The sequence below is a fragment of the Mytilus trossulus genome, chromosome 5 (assembly GCF_036588685.1).
Source record: "Mytilus trossulus isolate FHL-02 chromosome 5, PNRI_Mtr1.1.1.hap1, whole genome shotgun sequence".
NCBI lineage: Eukaryota > Metazoa > Mollusca > Bivalvia > Mytilida > Mytilidae > Mytilus > Mytilus trossulus.
The window spans coordinates 49,746,648-49,773,303 of record NC_086377.1 but is presented as its reverse complement, the minus strand read 5'-3'; the positions used below and the strand labels follow the sequence as shown (position 1 = coordinate 49,773,303).

The 26,656-nt window shown below is 32.3% G+C and overlaps 1 protein-coding gene and 1 pseudogene across 1 annotated transcript; both read right to left on the bottom strand.

Moving 5' to 3' along the window:
* Nucleotides 1-9,399: 9,399 nt before the first annotated feature.
* On the bottom strand, nt 9,400-15,735 carry LOC134718041 (uncharacterized). Its single transcript, XM_063580542.1, has 2 exons — nt 15,139-15,735; nt 9,400-9,594 (listed from the first exon to the last, which is right to left on the bottom strand). Exons 1-2 carry the CDS (start codon nt 15,733-15,735, stop codon nt 9,400-9,402), a joined length of 792 nt encoding a protein of 263 aa, XP_063436612.1.
* Nucleotides 15,736-19,853: 4,118 nt separating this feature from the next.
* On the bottom strand, nt 19,854-25,889 carry LOC134718040 (uncharacterized; annotated as a pseudogene).
* Nucleotides 25,890-26,656: the final 767 nt, after the last annotated feature.

The following is a 26,656-nucleotide window of genomic DNA, read 5'->3' as shown; positions in this document are numbered from 1 at the left end:
TATTTACCTTCTTCCTCTTTATAGAAAATACAATAGTTGGGGCCAGATTTTATCAACTCATCATTCAAGTACCACGAATAAATTGTAGATAGCTCATTATATGTACTTGAAACAATACCTAGGACTAACTTACCATCGTCCATTCCAAAAATCTCTTCAGGCCCATGGATAATACGATTAATCGTTTGTGAAAGCGTGAGCTTAGATTGTGGAAAGCTATAGTTCACACTTCATTCTGTCTCTTGCTCACTGGCCAAACTTATTGATGTTTCTTTTTGTTTGCAAATTTCATCGACAAACAGTTTTTCTGCAACTTTAATTGTTTTTACATTGAACCCAAAATCTAAAGGATCGAAGTTATTATCGAGGTCTCTAGCTGTTCCTGACTTGTATTGTAGCAGTATCCATTCCTTGACTCGACTTCTTCCTGTGGTAGTATTGTTGACACAGATCCCCAATATGATCTCCTGTTCATGACATACTTTATCAAGAGATGCTGTACTTGTTTAGTCGAACCACTTTCGTCTAGTGGAACAAGAGAATTGATTTTTCAACTGATTTGTAAGTAGACATAGATGACATCGAATGGTGTGTTTTCTTCAATTCGGTGGCTTTCATAAACTCTTAAAAGCGGGTTGGCTATCGCTATCTGCCTTTTGTTCTCCTGTATTTGTGTTCGAGTCCGATAGTGAGGGAGATAATTCTTTGCACATCAAGAATAAAGACACCTTTGATGTCCGTCCCCTCTTTGTGTTCGTACATTTGGTTATAACTTTTATTTAATACAAAATGTCAGGTAAAGCACAGTAGATAATAAATGCAAATAAACATGGCAAAGTTACCACAGTTTGTTAAAAAATGACATGGAGGTTTCGAAAATTTAATTCTTGTCAGTGTAATTAGAATTGGTCCAACTTTTTTTTTTAAAACTTTATTGACAACTTTTACCTCAAGAAAATAAATCATAAGAAATTGATTTTACATCTGAGGTTCAGTAAATAATAAATATCTCTTCAATGAGATACTAAAAATTCTGTCTTAAAAACAAATTGCTCAAGTTAATTTTACGCAGGTTATATTGCTTCTTTTCTTTAGATTAAATATTCGTTACATAAATAAATATCCTCTTTAGTTTGTACTTAAATATCCACTTATTTTTGTTATATTTCGTATCAAAAGGGTATGAGCTACTGTATATTGGATTTATTGATTGATTGTTGGTTGCTTAACGTCCAGTGGCAAGTATTTCATGCATATTCAGGACGATTGATTGTTAGTTGCTTAACGTCCAGTGGTAAATATTTCATGCATATTCAGGACGAAAAAAGTTCACAATAGGTAGGTCTTGTCACAATAGATGCCATCTCGGATGATGGTCGGGGAAATTTTAACTGCCACTGGAAAATGAGGGTATATTCGATAGAGGAAAAATTATCGTTGCAGCAGGTCACCTACGGACCTCTCAAAGAGTTTTTGTAAGGATTCCTAACATGTAAAGAGCGTGGCATTCTCTTTACACGAGACATCAGATTTAACGACCCCATTCTGACCGGACGTGACTGCGAACTTAATACATCCCGAACAGCCAAACAGACGTTCCACTTCGGCAAGCGTTTTACTGCCGGTCGGGAGAACCCAAATTGACCATATTTCTATTCCCCAGTCACCCTTTAGGGTCTGCACATTGGATACGTTATTTTGAGGAGATATCAACTAATAAATTGATTCTTAACTACAATTGATATAGATTTTATTTATTTATTAAGCACCCATAATAAGAAAATTGAAAGTTGTTCCAGATTTGGGACACTGACAGGGGAAGGTAAACTAAATGAAAAGGTACATGCTATAAATTGGATCTTGGTCAATGGATAAATCATCTATTGACAGTTTGAACTTTCTGTACTTTAAAACATTGCTTGTGTTTCGGTTAATTGAAAACATTGTATATGTAAAGAAACTCCACACGATTTTTAAGAAAGTATTTTTTTTCAGAATCACAGACTGCACTAATGACTTGTAAAGTCACTGAAAATGATTTTGTCGTTATATGTTTCTAGCCCATCTTATCTCAATGGAACCGTATTTTCCTACACAATTCAAATTCCTTTTAGTTGTTAAGTTCACTATATTTCAGAAATTTGTGAGGTTTTCCCAACCAGGCATTTATCGAACGGAATCGTTAAAATTTAATGTCTCCTATTCGCAATAGTCACATATTATCTAACGTTCAGGTAAACGGTCAGAAAGTCACAGGACAAAAAGTCACAAATTTGGTAGGACAAAAAGTCACAAATAATCTGTTGACAATTGTTTGAATATATAAGAGAAATATCTTGAAATATTTACTTTTCAATACATATATTCATATTAAAGTTTAGGTAATGTGTCATTATATTTGAAAATGAAGATTTATTTAATTTTAATCACGCAAAAGAAAGATTTTGACGCACCATGAAGCCATTTAAGTGCCAAGCCACTTTGACAATTTGTATTTTTAACAATTATTTGATCATCTTAGATATTTTTTTGATAAATTTTGTTTTCAAAGTTGATTTATATACAATAGTTCAAGAAAAATACAAAAATATTTTTGTTGAAATAAGCGTTTTTTATTCAAAGAAAATAATCAAAAAAATGAATTGTGACTTTTTGTCCTGTGACTTTCTGTCCTACATTCTAACGTTCATACGCAAAGTGACTAAATTATTTTCATTTATCTGACATACAAAACGTTCACGGTAGCAGGAAAAGGGAGAATATGTTTAAACCTTAATATTTTACATATTTTGATAGCGATTGTTGCTGCCGATGATCTGTTTAGTCTTCTTTCCATATGGTTAACTATATGAAGTGAAGTGACGACAGCAACTTACAATTCAACTTCAATAAGTTATTTATAGATTTAGCACCACATAGTTACAACGACAAAAATATTTTCACGTTACCTGTGCAACAAATTAACATGTGGATCGGACTTTCGACTAGAATGGACTTGAACACATGACGGACTACGAATGCGATGGTGCTAGAACAATCACGCAGGTAGGTTAATGCAGTTTATAAAAAAATAGCAATGATTTTCGGTGTTTGCATCGCAATCTAAATCTGACGTCATTTTCCCAACTATTCGACACGTGATTGGCTAGAACGTTTCGTCGACGTCAGATTTTAGCTTGTCACCAACAGCTGATCGGGCACCTTGTTATGATAGAAGTCAGTGTCTTCAGTTCGACAACAACACGTTAATAAAGATGTGGGTTGGTTATATTTTGAGGTAAGTTAGTTTTAAATTATTTTAGCCTTCTGCGGAGGATCTTGGATATCCATTTCATTCACGATTATGAATGTAGTCTGAAGAGAAAGCTGCATGTTTAATTAAAAAATGTGGTTATTTACACGTTTCGCTGTCAACATGATGTGGTCAGTCTGTTGGAACTTCCTTTTGAAATAATTTTTCACGTTTACACTATCTTTCTTGCTTATAAACAATCCAATCTTTATTGACTATTGACTATACAAATATAATTTCACGTCCACATTTTGAAAACTGACCAGGGATGCATTCATGCGGGTCAAATGTTTAAATTTGGGAAACCGTAATCAACCATGCAACGTGTTAAAGGAGTAGTAATTTGTTAAAATGCCCGATCAACATGCCGACTGAGGCCCACCACCTTTCACCTATGCCTTTAACCCCCCCCCCCCCCCCCCCCCCCCAGTGCATTTTCTTTAAAGATCTGTAAGGTATATTTGTACATGAATCTTAAAACTGATCGCATTTACACATGATAAATCATTTCTTATTCCAATTTATAACATATTGTAGAAGTAAAACAAAATATATGCATGCATTACTCTGTGCATCATACCTACTTTTAATCAAACTGAGGAAGCATTCACATGAGATATATATATGTGAAAAATATTATTTATTATCATAGCCATAATTTATTAACAACTTTTCATTGATGGTTTTGAATCTGATGCTACATAAGTCATTATAGTATTATTTTAAATCATCCCTTTTAGTGTACATTTGAATTTTTTGTCTTTAATAATTTGTTTTCTTATCTTTATTTTATATATAGACATAAGATTAAATTAAATATGTATTTTTAATATTGATTCACTATGATAATGTGTATCTGAAGTATTTGTGTGTTTGTGTTGATCTTTTCAATTTTAACACACTTATTATAAAACAATTTACATCAACAGATCAATCTTAATTTTGTGTATTTGATTTTACAACCTGGTGTGTATACAATTGAGTATTAATTGAAACCTTTCAGTAATTATTGTAACTTCTTTTGCAGATTGATTTACAACTGGCACTCATAAGTTGACAGTTAATGCTTAAAGAGTGTAGTTTCTATAACATCAAATATGAGGTCTATACACAATTAAATGTAAGTATCAATTTTATTATAATGAATGAGTCCTGCAAGGGTCCTTCAGTTCTATATTTTATATACCGTTTTCTATATTAATCTTTATCTATTTTGCCCAGTATTCTCTATTCTTTGTATTTTAACACACCATCATTTTCTTTTATTATCAGTCTTTTCTCAATCTTTAATTTCTCAGCCTTTAAATATTGCACTTTTGCTTAAGGTATTATTACATGATTGGTGTATCTATTCTGTAAACACCATCCAGACCCTCAGTTTAGGTGAATATAATTCAGTTAACTGGTGTATTAAGTCACACTCACCCCATATTGATTATTAAAGTTATATTGATTATTGATAACAAATTGGCAAAGCAATGTGATGGGTAAATATCAGTTATAGAAAGTTGTATTTATAAACTTTATAGTACTTTTACAGACAATTCATCAATTAAACTTTGTGTCAAGTTTACTTTTATTTCAAAAATAATTAAGGAATATACATATGTGACAATTTTGACTGAAGTTTTCTATGTGTATCATAACATGAATACCAATAACTTTTAAATGCCATTAATGGTTTGCATATTTTTTTCAGTACATGCATGAAGATAACTTAGAGGCAATGCTGTCATACAAGTTTAATAGTTTTAACTATGATAGCCTTACTAAAATTTGAAAAAAGTAATCAAAGAAAAAGAGTGACCACTTCTGTCTTATGAAGATCAACATGTATACAAGGAAATTGCCAGACAATGTGTAACCATGTATGAGGATAGCTTTAGATATATACATGAAAAGAAAGTAAAATCAATGTTTTTAAGATAAAATCTTGATGACATATAACAAAAATATAACAGTGTTGAATATGAAAACCCCATGGCATGTCGCATGTAACTTTGGAATGCAGCAGTTTTCAGTATGACACTAAAAGGAAGGATTTCATTACTGTTAAAACTGACTCTTGAACATTGAAGACAGAGAAATAAAGGTTTTACATCAGAGGAAATGACTGTGCACTTCTTTCTTGAAGGATCAACACACAAAAGGAAATGTTCATATCATTATGCATCATGTGCAGTAGTTGAGATACTTTTGGATATATACATACAACTGTGAACTAAGTGATAATTATAATTCAAACATCATATGTGGTACCTGCATGTACTTACTGGTATATATATTGTAATTCACAACATGTTACATGAATATATAGGAATATTCTTTGCATGATACATGTGAAATAAATAAAAAAAACACAAATAAAGGAATAAGGATTTATCTAGTACATCAATATCATATGAAAACCAGCTGAATGATATATGTCTACATTTATTATGGATCATGGAAACCTACAAGGAAGTATATATTGTGTGCATTGTTATATCAGAATTATCAGTTTTAATTCAATGTGAAATATGCAATGCTTTTTGTTTTAATTTTGAGAAAACTTTTTGAAATGAATGAAAAATTATAAGTTTCTATGATTTTGAAACCTTTGAAATATCAATAGTCATACTTGTATGTAATAGGCAGATAATACTCATACTGAACTCAATGCTTTCACCTGCATACAACTTTATTGAATAAACAAATAGTTTTATCTCAAGGAAATTTCTTTTTTTAATGTTTTTTTTTAATTTACTGTTTTGTACTGGATAAACTGCAATGAATGAGTGATGCATGTTCAAAAAATGAACATAGCTCTAGAAATTATTGCTTATAGCTGATATAGTTTAAAAAAGACCCATTCACACATGTGATGTGACAGTAACTGATCCTTATAATCATGATAATTCAGTGAATTAATTAAAAATGTGTTTAATTAAAAAAAAACATTGAAAAAACTTTAACAGGGCTGAGCAGATAAATATTTCTCGTAAAACAGGAGTTTGACAGAAGCCTTCAAGGGGCTTCATACTACCATGCAGTTGTGCTTGTTAAAGTGTTTTCCCTATCTGGAGAATCATTTTGTTTTAGAAATACTGTTTTGCCGTTCGCCATCACGTTATTTCACTATGCTAAACCTTGGTAATCTAAAAGTCGTAAAGACCCTATGATATTTAAATTTAAGGAAGTAAGCATGATAATTCTTTTGCAATCGGCACACGTATATGTATGTGTGGTTAGAAATGAACATTTGGTTACGAAAACCCTTACAAAGTATAACGTCAGAGTATCCCCCCTTTTTTCTCTTCGTATGCATGGTGATTCTTTAAAGATTCATGAACAACTTAAGTATGAAAATGTGAAAACAACAACATTATTTTACATCTTTAATGTGTTAATCTCTAGTCAGAAACTATCAAAATGTCGATGATATCTTTCCCGGCATTTTCACACCGAAAAGGGGAATAATCCATCTGTCATGATCTAAATCAATTCAGTGTTTAAATGTCGCCGAGTAAGGACTTGAATATTATTCATCTATAAAGATTGCATTGGCACACCCCGTTAACATTTATTGATCTCTTTAAAACTTGGCATATTTATTCTTGGAAAGCTCACGAATACGAAGATTGCTGTTTCTTGTTTTTCAAATGATTACAACATTTCTAAAATTGGCAAAATAGTTGACTTTTGGTGTGGCCACGGTTGGATTGTATGTCACTTCTGTTATTTTCTATTATAAAAGGGCACATTTAAAGAATAAAACAGCTGTTACGTGAAAGATAACATATTTATAAACCAAATACAACTTTATTTTTATTCATTTGTCTAGTTCTATGGGGTGCGCCAGGCTCTTGAAGTTGGACGTTCACACGCCATCTTTGAATGGTGCCCGTTACCATGGCAACCAGGTGGGGGGTTCTGAGACACCTTAAATTAAAACTTTGGATGATATTAGGGATGATATAAATAAGTTCTGGGTATGGAAGTTTCTCGACAAAAAATCTGAATAATTTAAAATTTCATTGATTTGTATATGAATAAATAGCCGATTTACTCTCGAACAGCATTAACCTACCTGCGCAGAGAATACTCGAGCAACCGTGTGTTTAATTTACTTAAATAATAAGAAAAACACAAACTTAATGTCTTGAACAACATCTATATTCTATTTTTAGTATAACATGTATGTTTGTTTGTAAGCTAGTTCTTTTGTTTTGATGCTGTTGGTTTTGACGTTTCCTTATAAATATCGGTGATGCATTTGCTTAATTTGTGATGTTATATAAATATGAGAATTCCATGTCAGATCGTTAGTGATGGAAACGTCAAGCTGTTTGGTGGCATTGTCTGTTGATTGGTGTGTATTTCTATGATATTGGTTTATGGTCATAGCGCGTAGTAGTTCAGAATAAATTCATTTTATATTGACACGCAGATATACCATAATAGAAAATAGAATTAATCTGTATTGAAAATCAATCGCAGTAATTTTACATCATATTTAAGATTTACTTAGTTATTAAGTTTTTTTTTTTCTTGTCTTGAAATATTTGACACTGGACGCGAAACAACCAAAATTCAATCGCACGACTTTGTTAAATTTATCACATGTGGTTTTCCTTTTAAATATTTCAACTTGTACTACTCTACAATAGTAGTTCAACAAATACTTCCATAGACTTAAACTTATCTATAAGTTACCGTTTTGCAGATGTTCTCGTCAAATATGTTAATTAAACATTGTACTTTTTCTATCTTTTGCGAGGAGAGTTCTAAGTAGTTGCAGTATAAGTTTGCTCATCTCTACGGTAATGTAAATTCAATACGATTTTGATTATTCTTTCTATTTCTCCAGGTATTCAAATCAAGGAATTCATGGGTCTGCGTATTTTTTTTTTAGAAAAGATAAGACAGTGTGAAAAATCAAAATAACTTTATTTTGTAGAAATTATTCTCTATGGCTTGTATGTATTTAGACCACAACTTGCTAATAATGTTCAAAGATTTTACGAACTAATATTTCCAAATCAGCCACTCCGACATCAACCCATCAACATTAACCAAAGACAAAGAAGAAAAAGACAACATTAAACCAAGAGTTCGAAATCTGCTACTTAGAGCTAGACACAGACCGTCTTATGTATTATTAAAATTATTCAATTCAAATATTTATTGCCATATAAACTAAAACATTAAGTTTGTGACATATAAAATAATAAACAATATAACTATATTTCACATATATATATACACAATCATCCATTTACAGTAACTATTCCAGTGTCCCCTGTCCTCAGTTCTAATGACCTTTTGATGTAGGACCCCAATTTATTTACTTGTGATGGTGTTGATGGATTGAGTATAGAAATCAACTTTTGTAAAGAAAGAATTTCACTATACCTTAGGATAATTTATCACACATGTTCCTGATCACCTCCCTCCTCCTCCTCCTCCCCAATCTTCTCTTTCATCTTCACTCTCGAACATTTCTTAAAATCCCTCATCATCATCTTCTTCCTTTATCATATTCATCATCATCTGCAATACTACATCCAAATCCTCATCATCTTAGTGATATATTTGATAAAGCATTTCCTGATATGCATCCACATCCTCATCATCAGACCAATAAACTTTGTTAAGCATATCCTGATATTCAGGGTTTTGAATTAAATATTCATTAATTTCATAGTGATTTTCCATGTTTACTTAATTATATTTTATCATAAAATGATATTTTTGCTATATATATTTTAAAAACTAAAAAGATTTTATCATTTATTACTTAGAAGAGGCATATGAAACAGAGACAGGCAGCTTTATTAGTCATTTTTATTATCCTTTTGAAAGTTCTTGAATTTTATGTTAACGGCTACTCCACAAGATCCAGAAGTTGATTTGTCATATCTATTACAGATTTAATTATCTCTTTTAGTAAATACTGACATCAACCCATCAACATCAATCAAAGACAAAGAAGAAGACAACATTAACCAAGAGCCAGAAACCAGCCAGACCGTCGTATGTATTATGAAAATTATTGTAAAGAAAGAATTTCACTACACCTTAGTATAATTTATTACACATGTTCCTGATCACCTCCCTCCTCCTCCTCAATTTTCTCGTTCATCTTCACTCTCGAACATTTCATAAAATCCCTCATCATCATCTTCTTCCTTTATCATATTCATCATCATCTGCAATACTACATCCAAATCCTCATCATCTAAGTGATATATTTGATAAAGCATTTCCTGATATGCATCCACATCCTCATCATCAGACCAATTAACTTTGTTAAGCATATCCTGATATTCAGGGTTTTGAATTAAATATTCATTAATTTCATAGTAAAAAGTAAAATCACAAAAATACTGAACTCAGAGGAAAATCAATTTGGAAAGTCCATAATCACATGGCAAAATCAAAAAACAAAACGCATCAAAAACGAATGGACAAGAACTGTCATATTCCTGACTTGGTAAAGGCATTTTCAAATGTAGAAAATGGTGGATTAAACCTGGTTCTATAGCGCTAACCCTCTCACTTTAATAACAGTCTCATCAAATTCCGTTACATTTACATGATGCGTTAAATAAACAGTCACAATCAATAAAATAGTCAAAATATGGGAACATCAGTCATCATCGTATAACAATTTAACAGGACACAACAACATCTACTATCTACGAACACATGGATTGATTTGAGTGTCTGACGTCAGAAAAATTATAAACGTCACATAAATTTGTCGTTCAATGTGCATACAATAGTTATCAAAAGTACCTGGATTATAAACAATTTTAAATTTTACATGGGCAATGAGCGCAGACAGGGTTAAATCAAAGTACTGAAGTACTGAACATCGGATGACCGCAGGTTCTTGTGGATGGTCAAAAGCACATGTCACAAAAACAGATCACATCTCTATACCTGAAACTTGGGTTAATTTACAGAGATATTTTTTTCTGATACAAGTTCGTGCCTGGATGATGAATAAATGACAGGAAATTCAACCTCACCGTGATAACTATTATATTGTAGTGCAAGAAATCAGTATACCTTGGACTATTATACTTGTATAATAATAGTCGTAGAGAATACACTGGTTTGTTGTTATATATATTATTAATATTACGATTGCATGTATGTACCGATTATCAGATTATCTGCATGTTGATATCGTAAAATATCAGCTGCGAGACATAATATGAAGCTTTTTGTCGAGTGAGTGTAGCGAACGAGATCAAAAAGCCTTCATATTATGTCAAGCAGCTGATATTTTACAATATCAATATGCAGATAATCTGATAATCGATTTATCGGGCTATATTTGTGTGTTTCGGAAGTGTTTTCTTTGTTTCACCAGCACTCAAAAGATGACTTGATAAGTTCGGGTCAAAGTTATTAACGTCGGTTCAAACATTATGACGTCGCTGATAAGTCCGGGTCAAAGTTATTAAGGCCGGGTCAACGTATTTGACGTCACTAGGACATGATACGGAATAATATTAAGAGCTGAACAGAGTGATATAGACAGTGGGACGACCAATAAGTACCAATTATCAGGTTGTCTGCATGTTGATATCGTAAAATATCAGCTGCGAGACATAATATTAAGCTTTTTGTCGAGTAAGCGCAGCGAACGAGATCAAAAAGCCTTCATATTATTTCGAGCAGCTGATATTTTACAATATTAATATGCCGATAACCTGATAATCGATTTATCGGGCTGCATTTGCGTCTTTTGGAAGTATTGTCTTAGTTTCATCAGCAACCAGAAGTTGACTTGATAAGTTCGGGGCAAACTTATCAACGTCGGTTCAAACATTATGACGTCGCTGATATGTCCGGGTCGAAGTTATTAAGGCCAGGTCAACGTATTTGACGTCACAAAGCCGTGATATGGAGTTTTATTAAGAGCTGAGCAGATTGATATAGACAGTTGGACGACCGATAAATGGCATTTTCATCTATTTGTAAATATGATAATTCTTTTCTACTATTATTATAGTGCAGTGCAAGTGCATGGTGGACACTCTTCTGTAAAAAAAATCAAAGTCTAATAGGCTGTAAAAGCAATTGCTGCCATGTTAATGTTTTTGGACACTTTTATTTTTCGTCTACATATATAAGAATTAAACCTGACAGGACATGGTTGTCTAGTGAAAAGCAAGAAGGTTTTGACTTTATATCAATTAAAGACTTAAGCAGGAAATCATTTTTAATATGTTTTATATTTCACAAGGAGACAACAAGTTTACCAGGCTAAAGTTGGGGGTAATTATGGATTATCCCCTGGTAGTGTTTGTAACTGGGCAATAATTACTTTTATTGATTTAATTTTAACAATTTTCATAATTAATTTAAATTAACCATTCAGTTAAAACATTTCACCTTTCGAGACGCTAATGTTGAAAAATGGGACAGAAATAAAATAACTTACAAGACATAAACATGTAAAAAATAAATATATATTTCAGCTTACTAAAAATATTTTCATAGTGTTACTTTGACATCATTTCTTAAAACTAAGTCCCACACATAATTGTTCATTTGATATGGGTCATCCTCATGCGGTACGAGAAGTTTTCATGTCGCTAAATAGTCTTCTTGTCGCTTAATTTTTTCTTCTTGTCCGTTCTTGACGCTTCTTATCGCTAAAAGTTCTTCTTGACGTTATTAGTGAGACAGCTATTTTTAGATTACAGGTGGTCATTTACACTACACGTATAACCTCTGTAGTGATTTTTATTTTACGATAAAATTATGAATGAACGATAATTTTATGAATGAACAAGAGCACCTGACCTCTTTCTGAAACACCAATTAAACATATAAAATCGTATTAATTAAGATATAATTCAGTCAAATATTCACCACTAAATCAACAACTGAAATGATTCCATATTTTGTTGAAACATCGTACAACCGGAGAACAGAAATCGCAGGTATGAAAATGCACTTTTTTTCACTGGTGTTGAAAACCCAAAACTAATTTGACTAGAATTTATGAATGACGGAAATTTAAGCGATAACAATACATCGGAGTGACCTCAAGGTCATCCTCTGTAAAAATCAAAAGTATGTAAGAATAAATTACAGAAATCAAACTAGTCCAAAAGTTATACATAGAATTTATGAGAATCCAAAACTTTTAAAAGGAACAATTTAACAGGACACAAAAACCTATCCACGAACACATGGATCTACTTGAGTGTCCGACGTCAGAAAAATTATATACGTCACATAAATTTGTCGTTCAATGTGCATACAAACAATTTTAAAATTTACATAGGCAATGTACGCATACAGGGTTAAAAAATCAAAAGTATGTAAGAATAAATTACAGAAATAGAAATAGTAATTTTCCATGTTTACTTTATTTTGTTTTATCATAAAATGATATTTTTGCTATATATATTTTAAAAAATAATAAAAAGATTTTATCATTTATTACTTAGAAGAGGTTGTTATAAATGTTATTAAACTATTGATAGTGCTGCTTGTACAGATACTGAATGATATTGGACCATACAAAAGTATTTACTTGATTTGCAGACATTTTTTTTTAAAGAGATTGAAATCATTAAATGAGAGTAAACATGGTGAAAGGAGAATACAAGTATTCCTTATGTATAACCTTGTCGCTGCCGTCACACGTAGAAAATGGTCTTTGAAAAAAACGGGGATTCAATTTTTGAAATTTAATATATCTTTTCCTTTCATCTAATTTTGCAAGTCGGTAATGAATGATGCATTCACAACCATGAACACCTCCTAACTCTTGTTTCTATTATTACTGCTTCTCCTACCATATTTTGTTGTGTCAAATAACTTCATTAACTTCAATAAGTTTTGTACCACCTCCTCACTCCTGTTCCGATTGTTACTGCCTCTCCTGCTATATTTTGTTATGTCAAATAACTTAATTAGATTCTCGATTATCAAGTTAGTGTCTTATCTAAAATGATCTTCACAATCATGAACAAAACTTTTCAAATTATGTGCCACCACCTCGCTCCTGTTCCGATTGTTACTGCCTCTCCTGTCATATTTTGTTATGTCAAATAACTTCATTAATACCTCGATTATCGAAGTAATGTCTTATTTAAAGTTTTCTTCACAAGCATGAAAAACACTTCAAAAGTTCTGTGCCACCTCGTCACTCCTGTTTCTATAATTACTGCCTCTCCTACCATATTTATACCCCACGCAACGAAGTTGCGAAGGGTATAATGTTTTTGACCCGTCAGTCCGTCCGTCCGTCCTGTTTCTTGTCATCGCAACTCCTCTCAAACCACACAACAGAATTTCACGAAACCTTTTCAGATAATAAGGACATACTATGTAGTTGTGCATATCGACGGGAAATTGCGATTCAATTTTTTTTCTAGGAGTTATGCCCCTTTGAACTTATTTACTTTAATGTACTACTGCAACAGTTTGTCATCGCAACTCCTCTCAAACCACACAACAGAATTTCATGAAACTTTGTAGATAATAAGGACATACTATGTAGATGTGTATATCAACAGTAAATTACGGTTCAATTTTTTTCTAGGAGTTATGCCCGTTTGAACTTATTTGCTTCAATGTACTTCTGCAACAGTTTGTCATCTCAACTCCTCTGAAAACACACAACATAATTTCATGAAATTTTGTAGATAATAAGGACATACTATGTATATTGACAGGAAATTATTATTCAATATTTTTTCTTATACTTATTTAATTTCTCCAATGACAATGTGGGGACGTGGGGTATGTGAGCGTGCTCACTAAGGTTCTTTAATTTTTTTTATGTCCAATAACTATTAATGCCTCGATTATTACAGCAGTGTCTTATTTAAAGTTGCTTCACAATCACGAACAAAACTTGCAATGTTCTGTGCCACCTCCTCACTCTTGTTCTGATTGTAACTGCCTCATTTACCATATGTTGTTTCAGTAATGCCTCGATTATCAAAGTTATAGAAAAGATATCTTCACAATAATGAACAAATCTTTCAAAGTTCTGTGCCACCTCCTCACTTCTGTTCCGATTGTAACTGCCTCTTCTACCATATTTTGTTTCATTAATGCCTCGATTATCAAAGTTATAGATAAGATATCTTCACAATCATAAATACAGTTTTGCCTGGTTGAAGTCTTTTCAAAGTAGGATTATTTAAGCACTCAATCACTAATTCATAAACATAATTTAAATCAAAGGTAAAACAATTACTCTTTTTTGTGTTCATATCTTTCCGTATATGGTAAAGATATATATGCTCCATGATTGTTTTCTTCAGTGATATTTGTAAGGATGACGATTGTGACCGTCACACGCCTTCAAAGTTCTGTGCCACCTCCTCACTTCTGTTCCGATTGTAACTGCCTCCTCTACCATATTTTATTTCATTAATGCCTCGATTATCAAAGTTATAGATAAGTTATAGATAATATATCTTCACAATTATGAACAAAACTTTTAAAGTTCCGTGCCACCTCCTCACTCCTTTTCCGATTGTAACTGCCTATTGTACCATATTTTGTTTCATTAATGCCTCGATTATCAAAGTTATAGATAAGATATCTTCACAATCATGAACAAACTTTCAAAGTTCTGTGCCACCTCCTCACTTCTGTTCCGATTGTAACTGCCTCTTCTACCATATTCTGTTTCATTAATGCCTCGATTATCAAAGTTATAGATAAGATATCTTCACAATCATGAACAAAACTTTCAAAGTTCTGTGCCACCTCCTCACTTCTGTTCCAATTGTAACTGCCTCTTCTACTATATATATTGATATTTTTTTAAATATAGTAGCGTTGTGTCCATTCACTTTTTTATTTGAAAAAAATACATGTGGAGTATCATGTGGATAGTTTTTAGTATTTTCTTCCAAACATTGATTTTTCAGTGGTTCATTATCATTAGATGTATGATTTCCTTCCCCGAGTCTATTTAATAATTCTGCAAATTCTTTATTTTCTCTTTGACGCATAATTATGTTCAGTTCTGTCATACAGAAGTGGTCTTCCCATAAATTTAAAGCTAAAGGCATGTACCCTGATTTTGGAGGTTGGAAAATATAAGAATCCATCCCTGGTTTCAACTGAAACAGGTCACCAACAGCAATAATAGAAATTCCATCAAATGGTTCTTTAGACTGTTTGATCTCCATTAACCTTTGATGTATGAAATTTAACATTTTAAATCCTATCATGGAAATTTCGTCAATAAATATAAGTTGCACGTTTCCTAATTTGGTCTGTAGTGTGTTTAAAGAACTAGATTCTAAAGATCCGAACTGAAGACTTTGATTGCATGGAATACGCAGTGTGGAATGAATTGTGTTTCCATTGATATGATAAGCAGCTTTTCCTGTTGGTGCCACCAACAAAACTTTTGGAGTAGTGAAATCGTCTCCAGGTCTTCTATTATAAAATTTTAAAATCATTTGATAGAGAGCTTTAGTTACAAATGACTTTCCAACTCCAGCTCCCCCACTGAGAAAATGGACAACTGGTTTGTCACTTGTCTTGATTTAATGGACAACATTATATATGAACTGTATGTATGTGCTGCTGATTAAGAGGTCTCATATGAGCACAAAATTCACCATTTGATAATTCATTGTAAGAGTTTAAATCCTCAGTAGCTAGAAACTCCAATATCATGGTCAGGTAAATTGTTGTTTGTCATATTTTTTTTGTGCTGCATCTTGTTGATCCCTGTGTTGTGTATTCGGTGCAATACCATTCCACCCTGCATCTAATTCTGGCTGGTTTGATAATAATTCTTCTGCGCACTTTAATGCTGTACGATAGGGTTGAAATAGTTGCCTTTTTATCTCAATTGTTGACTCTTAATTCTTGAAATCTTTCAGTGTATGTTGAAAATTTTCCTAAAATGTCTAATTCTTCATTTCTCCATGGGGAATAAAGCATTAACAATTCTCTGTGGTAGTTTTCAATGTCTTTGTCTGGGTTATAGTGCACTGTTCTTATAATTTTTGGTTTACGTCGTTCCCTCCCTATAGGTAGAACCTGATGGCGAGGTTGCATTGTCTGAAATATCTTCATCTTCTTCGTGTTGTTTTTCAGGTAAATAACCATCTTTTGTATTTTTACACAAAGATTTTGAACGTGAAATGTAAGTAGATGTAACTCTTTCATATGAAGATGCAAATTCAGCCAAAGATAGGTTTTTTTATTGATTTTGGACGTTCTGGATATCTTGAAAGTAATCCTTTAAACTCCTTTTCATCATCATCATCATTCATAGATTCTAATTGATTTTGAGGTTTAAGTAATACAACACGTGGATCTGGAGGTGATGTATTAATAAAAATTACTTGTCTGGAGGATTTTTTTAATGGAAGTTGGAGAGAAAGGTAACTAGCTTCTTTCGCACTTATCTCAATAGCATTAAGAAATTTGTTGCTGATTAAACGTACTTGTTCTCTAATTGATTTATTTCCTGAATTTGCTTCTTTGCATGCTGCTGTCAAAAATTCACTCATTCCTCTTTGAGTTTTTGTTATATATGAAGCTATATAGACGGCACAAGCATATACATCTATGACAAACTGTAAATCCATGTTTGCCCTCCATGCCTTCAGACATGCAGTACTGTAATTGTTTATTCTAATTTCCAGTAAAGATCTCTTTAGAAAAACTGTTGGTGTTGCAATAGATGATCGAACAGCTAGGATGTATTCTAGTTCGTCCAGTGCTACTTTTTCTAAAAATTGTTGAAAGGAAATGTTCTCTCAATCATTCATTGCTACTAGTGTTTCATGTATTTTGTTCCAATTACTTTTGTGGTTTTCTTTCAATGTAACTGTGCACCTCTGTGATCTCTGATTTATCGTCATTTTCATCTTACTCAACAATAATTAGGTAACAGGTTTCTTGGTCTTTAATAAATGAGTTAGTGGCACCATCTTTTATTCTTAGCTGATTTTAATCCATCTTTTCTAATGCAATTTGAACAAATTAGTTTGCGCTTTCCATTTAAAGCCCCACAGTGTTCACATTTTATATAGTTTTCATCCTGCACATACTTTTTAACCTGATCATCAATAAAATCTTGAAAATATCTCTCAATTTGCTTCTGCTCCTTCGACAAAGTGCCAATGGCATGGTCAATAAAGTAGTATAATTGATCGTAATGATCTGTTTCCATTTTTGAATATCTTTCTGTGTACTGATCAATAACTTCATTGATAAGAGATTGAAGTTTTGAAGCTTGTATAGTCTCATTCTCATTTTTTCAGGTTTCTAGTCTGCTTTTTTTGTAAACTTTCAGGAGATTGTAATTCGATTAAGGCTTTGTCGGTAAATATGGATATTGCAATTTTGTTTTTTTGGTTTTACTAACCATGTTTTTCCTATTACTTGTTCATTGTCAAACACATTCATGAGATCACATGAAGGTAATTATGTGGGGTGGCTACTTTGCTCCTGAACCATATTAGTGACAGTCTTGTAAATGACCTGCTGGATTGGTATTTCCAAGTAAATCAACAACTAACCTGCTTCCAGTTAATGTTTATGCAGTTAGATTTAGCAAAAAAGAAAGAGGTGAAATTAAACTTTTATTGCATACACTGTCAGATTGTTCTACTGCTTTACAAATTGGCAAGATGTCACCTGGCCTATCTTTCAGCTTATGGAGAGAGACTTCAAAGTTACGTCAATAGTAAGTTGCGGTCATTTTGGTGTTATAATGCCAGCCGATCGTTTACCACCAAGCTGTGTAAAAATGGGATGGGTATCAATGACGGTTGCATCACGGTCCGTGTAACACTTATCAGTTCAAAGTTTTAAAAAGTTTTGAAATTTTAGATTTTTTGAATTTTGATCAAAGTTTTAAAATATCAAAATTTCAAATTGTGTTAAAGTTTTGAAATTTTGAAATTTTAACCAAATTATTAAAATATCAAAATTCTAAATATCGTTTATAAATTTGATATTTTAGAAACTTGATCAAACTTTTAAAATATTAAACCTAATGTGCAATTTTGATTATTTCACAATTTGAAAGTTTAATTTTTAAATGTTTGCTTAAAATATCAAAAATATAAAGGGGCGACAAGAGGGGTACCTGTAATCACTGATGTAAACACGGCTCTGATACGAACTATTCTTAGTTATAAATAAATAGCATGCAATATATCAAATCATTCTTATTAACAAATAAAATAATGAAAAGAAGAAGTCGGGTTTTTCCCACAACGAGCGATAGTGCGTTATGTCTTCACTTTTCTTTTCACAGATATTTATCCATTCCTGTACAGTTTGCTTTTCCTGTTGAAGTTCTTGATAAAGTCCGCGGTTTGCACTTTCCACTGATGTTTGAACGGAAAACAAAGTTATTTCGGCAAAACGTCTTTGTTTTTCTAATTCCTCATATTGTTCTCCTTGAGCTTTGATAAAATTCTCCAGCTGTTCACATTCTTCGTCGTGCATTTCTTCTTTGACTTCTAAGGATAAAGCCAAATCGCTAATTCTTGTATTTTTGTTGACAAATCTCTTTTTCCTGTGCGACTATTTCGTTCCTGAGTTTTTGGATGTTAATCTTTAAACTGTTCATTTCCATTTTAACCGGATGATTGGTTTTAGTCACAGTTATTTGAAAATCTTCATCGTCTAAAGTTGAGAACGGAAAATCATTGTTCATTTTCTTTGCGAGAAACACGCGAAGTCTGATTGAGTCCCATTCTTTCCTTTTCGTTGACTTTGGTACCTTGCTGGGTGATGTACAGTTTACTTTAAAATGTCCAAATTGTCCACACCTAAAGCACTTGAAGTTCACATGGCGATCAAAAGTCGAATTTGTTTGAGGCCGTTGAAAGTTACTTTGGTGAGAAGCGACTCCTTTAAATTCCTTTTGTCGATTCACACTGTTTTCTTGTCTTGGGTGGTTTCTGTCGTAAACGATTGGAATTCCGTAAATGTTCATATTGTATATAATACACGGGATTTTGCAACACAAACTGTTGATTGATGTTATAGAATCAGCAGAATGTTCCGGGTCCTCGCACCAATTGACGTATTGTAATTTTACAACACGGGGGAACTAGCGGTAGATTCAAATAAATAAGAAATACACAGGTTGTACTTTCAATGTTCTATTGTTGAATCAAATTATCTCAATATAGTTACATAAATCAAAGTTACATATGGAAGTCCATAAAACAATAACAACGTCACAGTCCGCTTGAAAGTCCTTAAAAGTAGCAATACGAGTTCCGTATTCTAACGTTCGGTAATCCTCACTGACCATAATTTCTGAATGTTTCTTTTTATAACAAATGTTGAGTTACTCTAATATAGAATGACACTAATTAATACAAATTTGACAAATTTGGTCTATTCACGAGAACTTGTTAAGCTTAATCCGTTATCTCAAAATGACATTAAGTTATATTTTACTAATTGTACTTCAAGAAGATTACGACATATGGATTTGTGAAAGTTTGTAACAACATAAAACAGTATTAAAAATTATGAAATAAAATCACAGAAATTTACACCATGACATATATAATTAAACCTATTTAAACCGGAATCAACTATCATAAACAATCTCCAGAAACTTTTGAACTAATGTTTGCTGCTTATAATTTAGAACATCAGCTTTTGGTATTTCACGTTTTGCAATTTTCAAAGTGTCAATGCATCCATAAACTAGGTCATCAAAAGAACTCAGCAGATTAAACTCGTGCAACAAATTTCTTAGTACAGGAACATCATATGAATGGATGTTATGACCAACAAGCACAGGACGAGATTTTTTCTGTATCATTTCAATTAGTTGAAGTAAGGCTGTTCTAATACAAACACTTTCAACTGGAACACCATGGCAATACATTTGGTTTCTTTCAAAAGAGAAAGTTATACCGGTAACATCACTGGCCTTTGATGAAATAGATTGTCGTGGAGACACATACAGATTTAGCATGTTTGTCCCATCATATGCTGATATTTGTGTAATATCAGAGGTTCTTGATAACCCAGTTGTTTCTAAATCAAAAACAACATAATTGTCTATGCCTTCCAAAGAATATTTTGTTGGAATTTTTTCAATGTCTCTTACCGACACATTTTCTTCAATTTGTGGTTGATATGTTTCTCCTTCTATAACAGCTGCCTTAATTTGTTGAAAGGTTTTCTTATTTTAGAAAAAGACCAAAAGAAAATATTAAGAATTTTTTTTTGTTTATACCTGGTTGTATTGTTACATGTACTTTGTAAAATAAATGGGTTATAACTCTTAATAACCATATCATTCTTTTCAACTGTCATCATCTTGTTTTCTATTTTTTGGCAAAATTGCAATTTCTATTGTCTTTGTCAATTTATATTATAGTTTACCCTTTTTACAATTTAACAAAATTCATGTAACTTTCACCATGTCCCTGTGCTTATATATTTTAAAGTTATGGTGTTATCATTATTGAGATAACTTCTCTTATAGAATAGAATGGAATATTTTTATTTTCCAAATAAGGGCCCCAGGAGGGCATATGATACAGACAATATTATTATAAACAATAACATATGCAATACACACACAATAAAAGATATATAACAAGTGTTATAAAAACAATAAAATAAAATAATATACCACAGAAAATACACTCAACAAAATAGTAGCAATGTATTATTATTCAATGAATACTATGTTGAAATTGACTCAAGTGCATATTTATATATGCCACATCATGCCTTCAATTGTACAACAGTTGATATACTCAATTTTAAAGACACACACCACCTATTCTTAGCCCTCTTTCCTATCCACATTGAAATTATCACTTCAAAACATTTCGTGGAAGCGAGATCGATATACCTGTATTTATACAGCAGAGGGTACTGCACTGATAAATAAAAATTTTGATGACCTAATAAGGCACTTCATATCTGAGAAACAGGCTAAATATGTCTCCAATTTTAGAATTCAATCATATATGTATGTATTATTAACAAGTGAAACTGAGAGCTACTGCTCACTGATGATTCCCCTGCTGCAAGTGGATAATATTAATAGTGTAAATATATGCAAGTGTTCGGTAAACAGGAAGTTGTCGAGTGATGAATCTGAAAACGCATCACACGGTATAGTTGACTTATATAAATCCTGAAACCAAATTTCAGAAATCCTTGTATTGTAGATCCTGAGAAAAATGTGATGAAAATTTTCAACTTGGCTATCATGTGTAAAATCATACAAGTGTTCGGTCAACAGTGATCAATCTGAAAACGCATCACAAGGTAAAGCTGACTTAGATAAACCCTGAAACCAAATTTCAGAAATCCTTGTATTGTAGTTCCTGAGAAAAATGCGACGAAAAATAATCATGGGAACGGACGGACTGACTGACTGACGGAAGGACAGACCGAGGGTAAACAGTATACCCCCCCCCCCCTTTTTTTTAAAGCGGGGGTATACAAATTATAAATAATTTGCAGTGAGGTGAGACTTATATTTTGTCCGTGTTGAGGCTTTAGTGTGACTTTGGGATGAAGAATCGCAATAAAAGAGCTGTTTCTTCGCTTTGTGTGTCTTTTGTTGTAAATGTACTTGATACCCCATATCCTTTGTTTTTTTTATTTATATGGCTGTCATTAATTTGACTAATTATATGCCATGAAGTTTTACCTTTCTTTTAAATCTGTCACGTTTGAAAAGAACTGAGGAGCTATTCTTCTTTTGCCAGAGTCTCTTTCTGTCAATCCTCTGTCCAACTCTTACAGAGATTGTGCCTGGTGACAGCAATGCTTTCTTGTTAACCTAAAACAAGGTAAACTAGTGAGAAATGTTTTAGATGACAAAAAACATAACCATCCCCTTTAATTCTATATTTGACCTTTAGATCGGGTCGCATGAAGGTCAACCACACACTGCTTTATATTCAAACAATTAAAAACCAAATTAACATCATTTACCAGGGTATGTGTGGACAAGCATTGCTAAGAAAAAGTTGATTAAAAAAATACAATAACTTCCAATTTGAAATTGATCACCTTTGTAAGGTCATTCACCTTTGCATCAAATTTGGAAAAAATCACTGTATCAGTTTTTAAATTACTAGAACACACCCGTGATATCGCGGGTCCGTGACTAAATTAAAGTATATAACTATGCGCAAGCCTTATTTTAGTATTAGTATTGTCATTTGATAAAGTCATGGCGATTATAAGATGCACAGTTTTCTCAACTTTCAAATCTTTCTGTTTGAACCCGTCGAACTGGAACTTATCAATTATTGGTAATATTAATTATTTGGAAAACAAAAGGTCCTGGAATGGAGTATTTTTTAATCAACAGCATTGTCCTATATAAGTTATAAATAAAGTTGAATTCTTTGATTCGCTATTTTACGTCATGTCCGTTAACAAATTGAAAACTGTACCTATACGCCTTATTTTTAGTCCAGATTTTTAGTATTCGTATATTGTTATCTTAGAAAGTCTTGCTGATTAAAATACTACAATAGGTAGCTATTTGACAATTTAGCAGTGTCAAACCTGTGATTATGAACCGTGTATATAGCATATTAACCCTGAATACACCGTTTGGTGGTGCGCCTGTCAGATGCGGAACGTACAGATTTGGTAATAGGTAACAGGTGAATATACTATTGGTATCGGTATCGGACTCGACCCGGAACTTCTTAATTATTGGCAATATTAATTACGTGGAAAACAAAAGGGCCTGGAGTGGTGTAATTTTCAATCTACACCTTTGTACTATATTAGTGATATATAAAGTTGAATTCTTTGATTCGTCGTTTTTACGTGATGACGGCTGATAACTTGGACTTCGTAATTTTAGTATTATAGATTGTTGAGAAACCTAAATTGACAGGTCACAACCATTATACTATGTTTATGTTACATGGGGTAAGATGAAAGAGGAAATACACATTATTTATAATATATAAGCTGTAACACAATACCTTGTTAACCCAGGTATAACCTTCATTCTTCTGCAGAACTGCAGCTGAAACTCTTGCTTTTAATGAGCTGGTTCCACCATTTGATCTACAAAAAGAAATTTCACAAATTTCAGTCATTTTAAAGTTAATATTGTAAAGCAGCTGTCAGAAATTTAAACTAGCTAAAACAAGTGAAACTGCGAGCTACTACTCACTGATGATACCCCCACTGCAAGTGGATAATTTTAATAGTGTAAAAATATGCAAGTGTTCGGTAAACAGGAAGTTGTTAAGTGATGAATCTGGAAACGCCTCACACAGTATAGCAGACTTGTATAAAACCTAAAACTAAATTTCAGAAATCCTTGTATTGTAGTTCCTAAGTAAAATGTAACGAAAAATATTCATGGGTCTGACAGACAGACGGACAGACAGAGTTCAAACAGTATACCCCCTTTTTTCAAAGCGGAGCGGGGGTATAATAATTATTATAAAACTTTTTCAGGGGGAATAACTCTTCAAATATTTTTGAAATGTATACTTTTGTTTCATAAGATCTCATATCAGTTTTTGAATTTTTAAATTATATCTTTTGAGGTTTTGGAGTTTGCCACCTGCCATTCCCTGCCCCCTCATATCACAATTTAATTTAATAAAATGAAACTTAAGTTTATATTTAACTGTTTGCACTGTTGGTTATTTTTTGTTTATACGATGCTATCAAAATGAAGGATTGTTTTACATTTGATCATAGTTTAAAAATAGAATTCTGCTAAGTCAGTTTTTAGATAAAAAATTCTTAAATAGTCAATTTTCATTTGAAGGACAAACAGCAATCATCTCCCTTCAAAAATGAAAGACCTCTATTCTTTATTGCTATGTTTGTTTGGGTGGATGTTACTGAAAGGTTATAATCAATGTTTTTTAGTTACTGACCTATTTTTTGGAGCCTTGCTTGCCACTATATTGTTGAAATTTTCATTGCTCTGTGTTGAGCCTAAATCTACAAGTTGGCTTGATCTTTTCTTGTAATTTTCTGTCATTGTCTCTAATTGCTTACGCAGGTTTTCATTTGACAATGGTTTACCTTTTGGGAGATGTTTATATCTGAAATGATAAAAAAGAAAATAGTTGAAATGTCATACATTTATATGTATGTTGATTTATGACAATGTTTCAAATAGATCTAAACTGTACAAATTTATTTACCACTTAGTTACATAGTTGAATATTCCTTAAGCTGCTTAAGTGTGTTATTCATTATGAATTGTAATGCATTTTTTTATAACAATGATTTTGATTGGACAACCTCACCTTTTCCTCAGGGGGTTAAACTGATGAAGAACCTGTTGGATGAAGTTTTTTGCACTGTGCAGCAGATAACATTTCAAAATTATAAAATATATAAATTTTTAAAGAGTAAATGTGCATAACAAAAACTGTGTTGTATTTGAATATTTGGTCCTCAATTTTTACATGTATGTTACCGGAAAACTAATTTTGTGATAATAATATCACGGATGAAATAGTCCATTAGCAAGTATACTAGTATATTCAAATACAACACAATTGTTGTTTAATTCCAGGAAAAATTGATCTTCAAGAAATCTTTACAAGTCATTTTATTGTCTGTAAATTATTTAGGAGGTCCTAGTTAATGATGCTATACCATAAGTTATCTACGTTCATATCTGTAGATAAGGATATTTTAACACCCTGAGGCATAGCCGAAGGGTGTACAGGGTACTAAAGGGTGTTAAAATATCCATATCTACTGGTATGAACTTAGATTACATATTTATCCCTGGTCTAAGTCCGAATTGGTTGAGTTTTATGAAAATTCGGGTACAAAGTGTAAGGGCTGTTCCACAAAATACTATGTCCCCCAGGGAAGGCATTTTTTTATAAATATTATGTGGGTGGTTGTATTTGAAATACCAAAATTCAAAGGGAGTGCTGTTCTAGTTAAATTTTATTTCTGTGGGTGGCGGGGGTTAAAAAAAAGTGCCGGGGGGGGATAGTATTTTCTGGAACAACCCTAACCTGAAAACAACGTTTTTTTTCATTATTTAAAAAAAATTATTGGAATTTTATTTGCTTTATAGAATGAGAGGATGTACTTGTTTTATTGTATATTGTTTTTTTCTGCAGTTTTATGACAAAATTGGTTGTCAGCATTTGAAATAGCAATATGAGAACAGCTCCCAAACTTAAATTTTGTTCTGACATAATATCACTCATAATAAAAACATTAAAAAGACTTTCTTTTATATGTATAACATCCTTTAAATTTAGTTAAAATTAAAACCTGTAAGTTTCTGGTTGCTTGGAATATGTGCACCAATCCCCAGAACAGCCTGAATGGTCTCCAAATAGGTGAGGAACTATACTGTCTAATCTTTCACAAAGATCATTCTCCTTTGACTGGTTTGAACTTATGGCATACATATAACATCTAAGTATGTATGGAATGACTCCTTTCCCCTTCAGCTCTTTGTACTTATTTGCTGCTGCATACAGTTGTTTCGACAGATTTGTCTTGATATGGTTTTTGTCGTCTCTTTTTTTTTATGTTTGCAAACTTTTGCTTTAGCCTTGATGATGTTGTAGAGTCATTGTCTGCGTGAATTATGCCGGCTGTGCACCCTCTGTTGTCCATCCTAGTAACCATTGATAAAGCCATGTGTCAGGCTCCATGGCTTTACTTGATCCTGTAACAAAAAAGGACATTGTAAATACTACAGTTACTTACATAAGAACTATTTAAGATGACTGAAACATATTTCATCTCCCTTTTTATACAAGTAACTTAAAAAATTATATAGTTGTTTGACATTATGACCGTGGCAGATCCAGGGTGTTTGAACCCCATTTATTTTTTAATTTGATATAGTTATTATAATGAACAGTAGCTTACATCATTTTGTTTTATCGGGAGGCCAAACTTAAAATATATGTTGTTTCCCCTTTCAGACAAAAAATATATTTACAGGGACTGGGTAGGTGCATACATGTATACCATTATGTACCTGAAGGTTATGTAGGAAAGATAACTTATGTTGTATTTATGAAGGGAAGTTTACCAAAATGTCAAGAAATTTACATTTTTATTATCTACATGTATCATAGTCTATCAATAGACTTGAAAGAAAAGAACTATTTCTATTAAGAATGTCAAAACAAAATATTTTGAGTAGGGTCTGTAGGGACATTTTTGTTGGGTAGTTATATATATAGGTTGCATTATATAAGGGAAGAGGAAAGAAACAAAATTTTATTTATATATGATGTGGTATGATTTCCAGTAAAACAACCATCTACACAAATCTCAAACAAGAGACCAAATGATGCAGAATTTAACATCTACAGGATATTAGGTCAGCCAGGGCCTACAAAAAATGAGTAAAACCCATATAGCATAGAAAAAATA

Bases quoted from the DNA above. Each gene is read 5' to 3' on its own strand.
- LOC134718041 (XM_063580542.1), bottom strand. From the start codon at position 15,735: ATGATTTTAAAATTTTATAATAGAAGACCTGGAGACGATTTCACTACT. The intron at 9,595-15,138 runs GTATTTTTTTCA...CCTGAATATCAG, and splicing joins ATCCACATGATACTCCACAT to GATATGCTTAACAAAGTTAA.